At 33.9% G+C, this 14243-nt stretch overlaps 1 protein-coding gene across 6 annotated transcripts in view; it reads right to left on the bottom strand.

The window, feature by feature from the left end:
- Positions 1–14243, bottom strand: part of AGTPBP1 (ATP/GTP binding carboxypeptidase 1) — a 205940-nt gene that overhangs the window by 24399 nt on the left and 167298 nt on the right. For 5 of the 6 annotated variants that reach the window (XM_070459534.1, XM_070459538.1, XM_070459536.1 and 2 more), the window contains 5 exons: positions 13346–13490; positions 10678–10831; positions 9474–9654; positions 8058–8187; positions 6902–7033 (listed from right to left, as the gene is read on the bottom strand). In XM_070459534.1, coding sequence (XP_070315635.1) covers positions 6902–7033; positions 8058–8187; positions 9474–9654; positions 10678–10831; positions 13346–13490 — 742 coding nt within the window. The remainder of the gene's footprint in view (positions 1–6901; positions 7034–8057; positions 8188–9473; positions 9655–10677; positions 10832–13345; positions 13491–14243) is intronic. The other variant, XM_070459537.1, reaches the window with a different exon arrangement.

The following is a 14243-nucleotide window of genomic DNA, read 5'->3' as shown; positions in this document are numbered from 1 at the left end:
TGACTTTAGTCATAAAAGTTAATCATCCCTAAATTAATCAATAAAGCTAAGATAATCACAATCTAAATGCCCACATTTTTGCAACTTAAAATTATTCTCAAATTCACCTGAAAATAAAATATAGAATTCCCTGGAGAATTCTGAATCAAAGGCTATGAGTAGAGAAATGATCCAACAGATAAACATACATCAAACAGAAGTCAAATGGTGATACTGGTGTAGGAATAGCACATCTTTAGAAAGAGAGTTCAGAATTAAAATCAAAGGTATTTGTTAAAGTTAGTACTATTACTAGTTAGGAAGATTGACCATTCACAAAATGCTGAGACAACTGCTTGGTCACTGACAAAAACTAGCTAAAGGCACTTTCTATCAAATTAAACTCTCATGAGATTGAGAATTTAAGTTTTAAATCAGTAAGTTAAAATTTTAAATGAAACTAAAAGCTCTAAAGTAAATATGGAGCTCTACTTTTAAAATCTTAGAATGAGAAAAATCTATCTAATCCTCAAAAGAAGAAACCACTTTATAAAAATCAACAAATACAACAGAAGTTTTAAACTACTGCACACCATTTAAAAAAAAAGTAATATAATACACATGAAGAGTATTTTCAAAACAATAATTAGGTGACTTATACAAAGCAAAGAGAGAATATGAAAAAGGCCATTTTAAAAAAATAGAGATCATAAATGGGTCAAGCATAGGATCAAAAATAGGGATCAAACACAGAAAAAGATACTTGAGCGCATATATTTATAATTACAGATACACAAACTAAAACCATCAGATATGTTTTCACCTGGCAAAGGTGACTGTAAGATGTTTAGAGAAACAGCACTGTCAATCATTGGGGAGTGCTGATTTGTACAATCTTTATGAAAGACAATTTGGCAATACTAACAAAGTGGCCACAACAAGGGAAACTGAATAAATAAATTATGCTGTATCCATACAATAACAACAAAAATACACAAGAAAACCTTGTGCAATTGTCAAAAAGAGACAGACAGATATAAACATGAAAAGATGGCCATCAAATATTATGTGAAAAAAATTGCCATGGAGTGTGAAAAAATATTAAAACTTCATATACTATGTTTACATTCACCTATGAGTGAATGTGCTTATAGGCAAGTCTCACAATACACATTGTGAAAGTGATTAATTAGTGACTGAGAGAAGATAACTTTTACTTACTACTTTATATTTGTGGAGTGTTTCTATTTTTAATATGACACTATTCATTTATTTTGGAAAGGAGAAGAAGAGAGAGGTTACCAAAAAGAAAAAGTGCTTTGAAGTTCTGCTAAGGGTAGTGGTATGTTACTGAAACCTGTTTTGGAAAATAATCTGGGGTGCTGATTTAGGCATAAATATAGTAGGAGAGATGCTGGGACAGAATGAAAAGCAGACAAGATGCAAAGTAAAGATCTCACTTCAATCCTAGGCATACTTCAGAACACACCCATACATGGGAAACAAGGTATATAACAGATGGCTTTATAAAATCGGCAGAAGAAAGAGTACTGTTTAATAAATGGCGCTGACACAACTGGTTACACATGGGGAAACAAAAATTATACCCTTCCATCTCATACAAAACTAAATTCCAAACAGAATAAAAATCTAAGTGTGAAAAAGCACTTGTGAAAAGTGTTCAGTTTTTCACTGCTGAGTATGATATTAGCGTGAGTTTGTCATAAACAGCCTTTATTATGTTGAGATATGTTCTCTCTATGCCAGCTTTGATGAGAATCTTTAACATGAATGGATGAATTTTGTCAAATGCTTTTTTCTGCATCTATTGAGATGATGATGTGATTTTTACCCTTCCTTTTCTTAATGTGGTATATTACAATGACTGATTTGTGGATTCTGGACCCTTCTTACAACCTTAGAATAAATCCCACTTGATCATGGTATATGATTCTTTTCATATATTCTTGGATTCAGTTTGTTAATTTTTTTTTTGAGGATTTTTGCATCTACATTCATCAGAGATATTGGCCTATAATCTCTTCTGCAGTGTCTTTAGATTTCAGTATCAGGGCAATGTTGGTTGGCCTCACAGGATGAATTTAGGTATTCTCTCCTCTTCAGTGTTTTGAAAGAGTTTGAGAAAGATATATAATACCTCTTCTATATCTGTCTGGTAGAATTCCCCCATGAAGTCATCAAGCCCTGGACTTCTGTTTGCTAGGTGTTTTTTGATTACTGATTCAATTTTACTACTGTTGATCATTCTGTTCAGGTTATTTATTTCTTCCTGATTCAGTTCTGGAAGACTGTATATTTCTAGGAATTTATCCATTTCTCTAGGTCTTCCAATTTTGGTGGCATAAAACTGTTCATAGTTTTCTCATGATTTTTTTATATCTCTATGATATAGGTTGACATTTCTCCTCTTTATTTTGTTTACTGGTATCTCTTCTTAATAAGCCTGGCAATTTTCTTTTTTTTACAAAAACAAATCAACTCTTGGCTTCACTGACATTTTCTATTTGAAGGATATGTGGCAGGGTCTCAATTTTATTTCTGCTCTTTATTATTTCCTTTCTTTTGCTGACTTTGATCTTTCTTCTTGTAAGTAATGTGGATGGCAGGTTAGGCTGTTTATTTGGAATTTTTCTTGTAAAGGATAAAGATCAAACTACAAAAATCTGTTGCTTTTCTATACACTAAAAAACTCATTTAGTTCAGGAATCCAAAGCTAATTACATTCTAGATCTAATTTTAAAAAATCTAGGAATAAACTGAAAGACCTATACTCTGACAATCAGAACACTGATGAAGGCAACTGAAGATGATACTAAAGAATGGAAAGACATCCCTGTTCATGAATTGGAAGAATTAATATTGCTAAACTATCCATACTACTCAAAGCAATCTACAGATTTAATGCAATCATTATCCAAAATACCCAGAACACATAGGGTATTTTCCACAGAAGTGCAACAAATAATCCTAAAATTTATATGGAACCTCAAAAGACATAAAAGCAATCTTGAGGGGGGAAAAAAAGCTGAGGGTATCACTGACTTCCTGACTTCAGACTACACTACAAAGCTATAGTAATCAAAACAGGATAGTACTGGCACAAAAAAATAAACATACAGATGAGCAGAACAGAACAGAGAGCCCAGAAATAAAGCACCAACATATGGTCAATTAATCTTTGATACAGGAAGCAAAAATACACAATAGGGAAAAGACAGTCTCTTCAATAACTGGTGCTGGAAAAACTGGTTAGCTACATGTAAAAGAATGAAATTAAAACATTTCCTCACATCATATATAAAAATAAACTAAAAATGATTCAAAGACCTAAATTTAAGATTGGATACAACAAAACTCGCAAGGATAGGCTGATTCTGACAGGCGCTTTGCTCTCTGTTTAATTTACCAGGCTGATTAACCTCCGAGAAGTTAAGTGATAATTCCAGTTTTCTAAAAACATGAAAAAGGAAAATTATAAGAAAAATCCAGCTTCTTTATTTCTCTTACTTGAGATATTAATAGTTTTATCTGTTGAGTATAAAGATAATAGGATGATCATTGTCAATGATTTAGTCTCTTCCTTCTCTACCCCTTTTTGAACATGGTCACTGGAACTATCACCTGACTTTTCTAGTTATCTTTTTAAAAAAGTTGATCAACAAGAGGAACAGACTGCAAATCGAAGGGCTTAAACTTTCACCATTGTTGGAATAAATGACTCAAAGCACCTGCCCTATTATTAGTGACTTAGTTGAGAGTATTTGTTTTACTGTTCTTCAGGAATTCTTTGTTTTACTGTTAATAAATAATTTTAAACTTTAATTTAGCAAAGAGGAGGTGAAGTTTTTTCATAGGCTTTTAATTTTGTTCAGCGCACTATAAGCTTACTCCTACTACTGTCTCCTCATGGAGAGAAGCTAAGTTACCTTGCTGAAATTTGAACAATAAAAGTATAAAATAAACAGTTCAGTTCAGTTTAGTCACTCAGTCATGTCCGACTCTTTGTGACCCCATGAACAGCAGCACACCAGGCCTCCCTGTCCATCACCAACTCCTGGAGTCCACCCAAACCCATGTCCATAGAGTCAGTGATGCCATCCAACCATCTCACCCTCCATCATCCCCTTCTCCTCCTGCCCCCAACCCCTCCCAGCATCAGGGTCTTTTCCAGTGAGTCAGCTCTTTGCATCAGGTGGCCAAAGTACTGGAGTCAGCTTCAACATCAGTCCTTCCAATGAACACCCAGGATTGAGCTCCTTTAGGATGGACTGGTTGGATCTCCTTACAGACCAAAGGACTCTCAAGAGTCTTCTCCAACACCACAGTTTAAAAGCATCAATTCTTCGGCACTGAGCTTCCTTTATAGTCCAGCTCTCACATCCACACATGACCACTGGAAAAACCATACCCTTGAATAGATGGACCTTTGTTGACAAAGTAATGTCTGTGCTTTTTAATATTCTGTCTAGGTTGGTCATAACTTTCCTTCCAAGGAGTAAGCGTCTTTTAATTTCATTGCTGCAATCACCATCTGCAATGATTTTGGAGCCCAGAAAAATAAAGTCAGCCACTGTTTCCAGTGTTTCCCCATCTACTGCCATGAAGTGATGGGACCAGATGCCATGATCTTAGTTTTCTGAATGCTGGGCTTTAAGTCAACTTTTTCACTCTCCTCTTTCACTTTCATCAAGAGGTTCTTTAGTTACTCTTCACTTTCTGCCATAAGGGTGGTGTCACCTGCATGTCCGAGGTTATTGATATTTCTCCCAGCAATCTTGATTCCAGCTTGTGCTTCATCCAGCCCAGCGTTTCTCATGATGTACTCTGCATAGAAGTTAAATAAGCAGGGTGACAACATACAGCCTTGACGTACTCCTTTTCCTATTTGGAACCAGTCTGTTGTTCCATGTCCAGTTCTAACTGTTGTTTCCTGACCTGCATATAAGTTTCTCAAGAGGCAGGTCAGGTGGTCTGGTATGCCCATCTCTTGAAGAACTGTTCACAGTTTATTGTGATCCACACAGTCAAAGGCTTTGGCATAGTTAATAAAGCAGAAATAGATGTTTCTCTGGAACTCTCTTGCTTTTTCGATGATTCGTCGGATGTTGGCAATTTGATCTATGGTTCCTCTGCCTTTTCTAAAACCAGCTTGAACATCTGGAAGTTCATGGTTTACATACTGCTGAAGCCTGGCTTGGAGAATTTTAAGCATTACTTTACTAGCATGTGAGATGAGTGCAATTGTGTGGTAGTTTGAGCATTCTTTGGCATTGCCTTTCTTTGACTATAGTCATGGTACCAAATCTGTAATCTGAGTTTTGTAATTACACAAGATTCTGGCATGTATTTCTGTGTGCAGAGTTTTACTGCTTTTGCCTCATGAGGCAAGTTAGACTCCTGGAGAAGGGAAAGGCTACCCACTCCAGTATTCTGGCCTGGAGAATTCCAAAGACTATATAGTCCATGTGGTCGCCAAGAGTCGGACATGACTGAGTGACTTTCCCTTCCCTTCACAATAAAACTCACAGCAGAAAACATAGGCAGAATACTTTCACTTAAGTAGTAGCAATATTTTTTTTTTTAATCTGTCTCTTCAGATTTTTGTTTCTCTTCAGGCAAAGAAAACAAAAGCAAAGATAAATAACTAGCACCTAATTAAATTTAAAAGTTTTTACACAGTAAAGGAAATGACTGACAAAATGAAAAGATAACCTATATAATGGAAGAAAATATCTGCAAATGACTGGGGGGTTAATATCCAAAATATATAAATAGTTCATACAATTAAATATTAAAAAATAAACAACCCAATTAAAAAGTGGGCAGAAAAACCAAATGGACAGAAAAATGGGTATTTTTCCAGGGAAGACATACAGATGGCAAATAGGTACATGAAAAGATGCTCAACATCACTAATTTGTAGAGAAATGTAAATCAAACCACATGAGCTATCACTTCATCTGGGTTATAATGGCCATCATCAAAAATTCTACAAATAATAAATGTTGAAGAGGGTATGGAGAAAAGGGAACCCTCCTACACTGTTGACCAGAATGTAAATTGATGGAGCCACTACAGAGAGGAAGAAAAAAAAACAAAAATAAAGTTACCATATGATCCAGCAATCCTATTCTGGGCATATACCCAGAAAACATGAAAACTAATTTAAAAAGATACATATATCGCATTGTTTACAGCTGCACAATTTATAATAGCCAAGACATGTAAGTAATCTAAGTGTGCATCAACAGATGAATGGATAAAGAAGATGTGGTACATATATACAATGGAAAATTATTCAGTCATAAAAAATGAAATTTTGCCATTTGCAACAACATGGATGGACCTGGAGAATATTATGTTTAGTGAAATAAGTCAGACAGAGAAAGACAAATATTGTATATTATCATTTATATGCGGAACCCTAAAAAATAAAACAAATGACTGTATATAACAAAATAGAAGCAGACTCATAGATATAAAGAAGCTAGTTGTTACCAGTAGCGAGAGGGATGCAGGTAGTGGCAAGATGAGGATAATGGATTAAGAGATACATACTACTATGTATACAATAAACAAATAAACAATACAAGGATACACTATACAGCACAGAGAATACAGTCAACATTTTATAATAACTTTAAATGGAGCACAATCTATAAAAATACTAAATAACCACATAATGCATCCAAAACTAATATAATATTGTAAATCAAGTATACTTTAATTAAAAAATGTGAAAAGCAAAAACTTTTAGAAGAAACATTTCAATCAAAAAATCTGAAACAGAATAGCAAAATGGCAACATTTACTGACTCTAAGTAAGTTCTATATGTTGTGTGTTCTATAGTTTCATGAATGTTTGAAATTCAAAACTTCCTGCCTCATCTATAATAATTACCCTGTATCCCACATCTTCCACAACATCACATGATGCTGCATTGTCATTTGTATGCCACACCGTCTCTTTGATGCTGCAGCCATACATAAATACATTCTTCTTTCGGGAGTGACCATGATAATCACAATAAACCTTGAAAAGACAATATATTTTTAAAATTAAAATCCTTCAAATTCATGCATTGCCAAGTCAAACTAGTTAGTATGAAGCCAATAACAGGTCTGTGTTCCTTGGTCATTTTATTGTAAATAAGCTACCATTTAATAAGTAGAATTCATAAAAGTAATAGTATATATCTACCTTTGGAAAGGATTTATGATTAATACTAGAATGGCTAAATCCTTGGCAGGCATGTCCTGCATCAAGCCATCAGTTCCACTCTTTCTTTTGTATCTACTATCCATCATTTAAAAAATAATAAATACAATTTTAGGTCAAATCTACAGCTGCATTCATCATTGCCCCAAGGGTTGTTAAAATACTTACCTAACTTAAGAGAATATAAAAATGCTCTCAAGAAAAACACTTTTTTTAAAGGGAGTGGAGGGTATGGTTTATAAGAGCATCATTTTAAAAATGGAAAACGGTCAGACTTGCATGTCAATTTTGCCACTCTGCAAAATATTCCATCTTTCCCGAAGGAAGATTAAGGCTTAACATGATGGAAACATTCAAAACAAAAGTTGCTGAAAACAGAAGAAATACATATGCACAGGGTCTCCTATCATGCCTATACTACCTTTCCCATGTGATACTCAAGACCTACCATCTTTAGAACTGGCTAAAGAGTTAAAATATAAGCTTCTAGTACTTTAAGAACTTGAAAGATACATACTTTTACCCTCGTGTTGTTGTTTAAACACTGCAATCAAATACCTACAGCTTACAACCAGGAGTGACAAATTGTTCATAAACAATAAAGAAAAATAAAAGGGTCATGAGAATTATAAAAATCAAACCTAATAAAATAAGAATATGGATACACTGTATTAGATACCACAATTAATACACAAGTGACTGATGACAAAGATACTTTACAGAAACTGCTTTTGAAACTAACACATAGCTTTTATAACCAGACAATTATTTACAAAATACTAAGCTAATGATCAACAAAATCACCTCTTTGGTTATACAAACACACACTGCCACTTACCAGTGGTAAACGCTTCACGGCAGCCAGGTACTGTAGCAGGCCCTTGGCATGATAAATTGTAGGGTGTAAGTCTGGATTTGGACTTTGCCACTGTCTATTCAAATCCTCCCCACTTAAGGAACAGCGGTGACTGTATAAACACAACAGTGGATAAACACTGGTATCAATAAATTCTTATGTGCACTCGATTTATTTTATGATTCTATTCCACTAAGTATTTCAAACAGGTGTAAGTGGTGGGCTCACCAAAATGCGTGTTATAATCCTTAAGTAAACATCTATTTAGCATTTGCTATGTGCCAGATAGTGGGTTACATGCATTTAAACTGTGGTAAGCTTGCAGTTTTACAGGTTAAAATTTTCAAGCTATAGGAAAAATTCTCCATTCTGGGGTTTTGTTCCAGACACCATAAAATGTATTCATGGCCATATTTTCCATTCTGACTACATTTCTAATGCTAACATTCTGTACTTTGACTGTATTCATTGTTATTAAACATGCTATCTGAACCCTCCTTCTAAGAAAGATAAGTACATAAAAAGTACACATTCTTAGAAAAATTCAAATACATTTTCATTTAATTGTAGGTTTTAAGTATTAAATTCATTAAGCAAAAATTTAAGCAAAGAGAAGAGGCTAACAGAACTAGAAACAGAACTCTAACTGGTCAATATGTTTCTGAATTAAAACTAGACATAAAAGCTGATTTTACTTCTATAACCATACTATCTAGAAAAATTATTCTACTTTTTTAATTCAAACATTTCCTAAAACATGATAAATATTCATAGTACTCTTACTGAATAAATAAAGTACCCTCAACTTTGGAGATGCTCATGACAGCTAGACAAAATCCCACTTTTCAGAAGCACTAAAGAGACCCTGGTATAATTAACACAATAAATGAACTCTACTAAACTATGAGCCACCTCCACTTAAAAAGTAATCTTCCCAGTATTTCCACTTTAAATAATTCCTCCTCATATCAGGAAGAAGTTAGCAGATGGAGCTAATTCCATATTAGCAGAAAGAGATCCCAGAAAATTCTAAATCTTAGAACAACCAAGATAATGCCACTGATAAATAAGAAAGGAGACTACAAGAGGATGATGTGTTAAAAATCTTTCTCATATCCTAATTCTGTGATTTTCCTAAAATGATTCAAGCAAAACATACATTTTATGAAATTATATTCTCATGAATAGATACAGAATTTCTCAAAACATATTACTACTAGTATACAGTTTAATTTTCATTTAGAAATTTATCACAGATTAATTCTTCACTAAATTTTGTTGTTCTAGAAAAATCATGAGATTTGCTTTCCAAATTAACCTGGATGCTATTATTTCAACAAGTTTACACAGGACAGCCGCAAAAATCTGGAATTTCTCTGTAACTATTGCTTAACTTACTTTCCATTGATGACACCATCTGGATTTAGCATAGGGACAATTTTAAAAATATAGGATTCTCGTAAACTCTGAGCAGTAGGGTTATTACTCATGAGATACTCCAACGTTCCTTTCATTACCCAACTTGCATTAGTTTCTCCAGGATGTACTCGAGCAGATAAGAAAACATACGGACGATTTCCTAAAGTGTACATAAAATCTCAAATTAAAATGAACAGCTACTAAAGTATGTATAATGTTTGAATTTGGGGCTTTAGAAATATTTCTACTCAATTGTGAATACTGATATAAAATCAAATTAGAACTCACTATGCACCTACTATTTATAAGCACTGCACTAGACCCTCTAGAGAAAACAGATATTAAAACCATGTAAGCCACGTCTTATATGAAAATAACACATTAAATTGTATTTGAGTCACTTATTTATTTCCTAATGATTAATCTAAATATAAAATTAATCCTTTAATATTACCTTGATTTCATAAAGAATAAGAAGCTGGTGAAATATAGATGAAATATAAATTTCTCATAAAGTCATGGGGAAATTAAGGAAAATATTATTCCTGTTTTATAGTCATTATAATAAGCACAGAACGATAGGTATATCTGCACAGAGATTTACAAAGAAACTAAACATTTAGACACATAAGTCTACAAAATAACCACTCAGTTCACCTGCTCACATTTTCATGAATAGCAAATTCTTTCTCTTTCTTGAAAACACCTTATCAAAATTAGAACAGTTCTCTTATATACATATTTATCTTTTTTTACCACAGCTGTACATTTGAGACAACTTAAAAACTATAAATGAAGGGGAAAAACAAGTAGCTATTCATTCAATATTAGCATCAAAACACTTGGGGGGTTACTGATGGTTATATCTATAAATAAAATTAACTGTAAATTCTTAAACGGATGGTATAACTTGTTGTACTTTGAGTATGACTTCTAAGAATAAGAACTACGGTATATCAATATCAGAAGAGACCTTAGAGGTCACCTCAGGCAGCTCCCTCATATTCAAGATGAGGAAACAGACGCCTAGAAGTGAGCCCCAGGCTAGGCAGTAACAAGACCCAGACTAGCACCCAAGGCTTCTGATGCCTACTCCCAGTACTACTGACCTTACAAAATATTCATGAAGCAAAGAAAAATAAGTAATAAGGATTCGTCCTGCAAGTGAAGAAGACAAACTTACTGAATTGACAGATGTGTTCATAATAATTAGACTCTGGCATCGCTGTTATAGTCACCAATGGACAGCTGTTTCCAGACAGGGTTTCACATAACACATCTTTTCGGAAATAGATTTGCTGAGGATTGTGTGCTGACTCCAATTTTTGAAGATGCATCTTAATAAAAATTTAAAAGCAAAGTATACAATCATTTAAAACCTCCCTATGATAAACAGGAATAAATGCATCCAGATCTCAAACAGAACTAAAAGTGAATCAGATCAGGTTCCTAATCCCTTCCCCAAAACCCTCAAGGGTCCAGACGCACTTGAACATCAGTATTTGGGGAACCTGAGAAAGGGGACAGATATGGTTTGGATGATGTTAATAGTGCAATAAAACCAGTGGAGCTGGCGGCAGCAGCCTGTAATCAGCACGTTATTATTTCTGCAGCAAAACCTATGAAGAGTCACTCTAAGTGGAATCAATATTCTAAATAAGCTCACATCAGGCCAGGCTTTGCTGACAAATGGGTTATGAAAATACTTTGGGTTTCAAATCCTTCTGAATTTTGAAATTTTGTGACTGTAGCTCTGTTAATAGCAACCTAAAACATGGAGAATGAAAATCATGTAGCACACATTTTTAAATATTTTTTCCTGATTTCAAGATTAATATAGGCTCATTGTAAAATGTCTGGAAAATACAAAAAGTACAGGAAAAAATTTAGAACACCTGTGATTATATTACCTAGAGTACTACTAACAATAGCCAATGTATATAAATGAAACTGTAATTAACATGGAAGGCTTATTATAATTTGATTTTACCACTTGGTAATTTATACATAAACATAAATATGTTAATAATTATAAATACTATATCATATCATTAAATATGTTCAACACATGTCTTTTGAAAACACAAGCTTTTTATACACCAAATATAAACTGTTCACTCCCTTATATTAAAAACATTTAGCTGGTTTCCAACTTTTGCCTATGTTCATTCACATAATCATGATTTACTGTGTGATCACTATTTCTTGGCTGGAAACTGTGCCAGACACTAGGGATACAACAATGAATAAATGGACTCTGCCCCCAAAAAATATAGAGTGCTATGAGGGCTTATTAAAAAGGGAGAGGAACCTTGAAGAGTCTGGGCAGTGAGGAAAGGTCTTCCAGAAAAAATTACATTTAAAGTGAGATCCAAAGGATGAGTGAAATGGATATAAAGTGTGCTGTAGGCAGAAGGAAAGTATACAGGAGGACTATGAAATAATAATTTTTAAAAAAGGACATAGCTAGAACAGAAAGAAACAAACCGAGAATTTAACACAGAAGGAAGGGCTTGGTAGACCAGTCCTTTCCAAAGCACAGTATTTGCACTACTGGTAATTAAGGTAATTAAATGGTATGTGAATAACCTTCAAAATTTTTAAATAGATATGTATTTTACTGTGAATTTAAAAAAATTTAGCACATTAAAACAGTTGTTTCACTGACATTAACTCAGAATGAGGATAAGCTTTAATATTCAAAGATAAATATTAAGTAAATAACAGTTCATACAGTACAAAGAAATGGCAAAAACTGTGCAAAATAGTAGAGAAGTGACTAGAACTGTAGATTGCATACACATGGCAAGAGAAATCAGCAAGGAGTTTTAAGCAGGGGATCGATAGGACCAGACATGCCACCAGTCTTCCTGCTATAGCGTGGTGAAACACTGATGAAGAAGAAAGGGGGTACAAGCGAAATTTAGGACAGAAGTTACAGAGGTTGACACAAGTCCAAGTGAGAAACAATGGTAATGCCTGGAAAAGATCATGGTCGTGGGACTGGAAGGAAGCAGGGATGCTTAAAATGTATTAAAAAGGGAATGTCAGTAAAGAACAGAAAGAAAATACTGCGTAAATAACAACACTATGTTTCTGATGCTGTGTTATTCAGCACAATAAAATACCTCTTTATACTTTTACTGCAGATTGTAACTTTATTAGAATAAAGTGAGCTCATTTAATGCTCTCAGCCTTGATATTTCTTCGGCTCTGTGGACTATGCTTTCCTCTCATTTTTCTCCTAAGAACTGGGAGGCTTGTTTCTAATCACAGTGTTCCAATTTCTTTCAATTGATCATATGAAGCTTCATGATCCTTGACCATTAGGACAGACATTCTGTTCAGAGTATAAATCTGTCACAGTAATTGCTTGAATTGTTTGTTTTAAAATGCAAATAATAAAATCTTAAAAGAACCCACAAAACAACTCTTACACCCCATATTCTAAGCAATATGGATCTAGGACTCCACATGGAATCTTTAGAAGAAATGAATTCACTACAGAAAAACTTAAATTGGATCCACATTGTTATATTTTCTATGAGATTCAATGCTTCTCATTAAACAAGGTGAAATTTCACCTAGTTAAAATTTATAAACTGGGATTTGTAGATTTCTACTCAAAGATAGAAAGCAAAAACCGTGTCGTTTCTATAGTATTTCTATTAAATAAAAATAAAGACTACATTCCCATTTTACTTTATTGATTTCAACAAATACTGTATTATTTTCTAAAATTATCAACCCTGGGCCTTTTTACCTTATTGATTTATTAAAGCAGTATTTCTTTTATTATCTAACACATGTACATAAAATAACGGTCGTAATGCAACTTAATGAGTTCTCACCTGTAAAGTTGAATATGTATATGGATAATGATAAGCAAAATAGCACACATCATCTTTATGTGGAAAACTGACAGTGAATGTAATTGTATAGTAGGATTTTCCCTTCTGCCCACCTGCAGCAATTGAACTTCTTGAGAAGTGATTTCTGCAATAGAAAAGCATAAAACATGTTATTCATCCACACAAAAATTCTGATTTTTTTCTTGCTCTTTTATTAAACAGAATTTTAGGGGGGAAAAAAAGGAAAAACCATGGTTTGTAAAAAGTTTAATTTAAATATTCTTTTTTTTTTCTTTTTTTTTCCCATTTATTTATTTATTTTTTCCCATTTATTTTTATTAGTTGGAGGCTAATTACTTTACAACATTGCAGTGGTTTTTGTCATACATTGAAATGAATTAGCCATGGATTTACATGTACTCCCCATCCCGGTCCCCCCTCCCACCTCCCTCTCCACCCCATCCCTCTGGGTCTTCCCAGTGCACCAGGCCTGAGCACTTGTCTCATGCATCCAACCTGGACTGGTGATCTGTTTCACCCTAGATATACATGTTTCAGACTTGGTACTAATAAAGCAGTTAATTGCTATCAGCCAACATCATGACTTTCCATTTCTGGATTTACTAATTAAACAGAGCTCCTATTTTATGCATCAACAGAAGTTTTAGACCCTCCCATTTTTTGACAGGTTTACACATTACTGGATCAGGCAGTGGTCAGCAACGGCTACTACAACCACTGGATGAAAGGCTGACAGATCAGACAGTAATATCTGAGTTCACTGATCAGTTTTAAGATTACAAAAAAAAGAAATAACCAGAAATGATATGTTTCCTGACGTGATACAACAGGAATTTCCTGCACCCTCTGTGAAGTATTCTTGTCAGAAATGAAACCT

Source organism: Odocoileus virginianus, chromosome 31 (assembly GCF_023699985.2).
Source record: "Odocoileus virginianus isolate 20LAN1187 ecotype Illinois chromosome 31, Ovbor_1.2, whole genome shotgun sequence".
NCBI lineage: Eukaryota > Metazoa > Chordata > Mammalia > Artiodactyla > Cervidae > Odocoileus > Odocoileus virginianus.
This window is presented reverse-complemented; position numbering and strand designations above follow the sequence as displayed.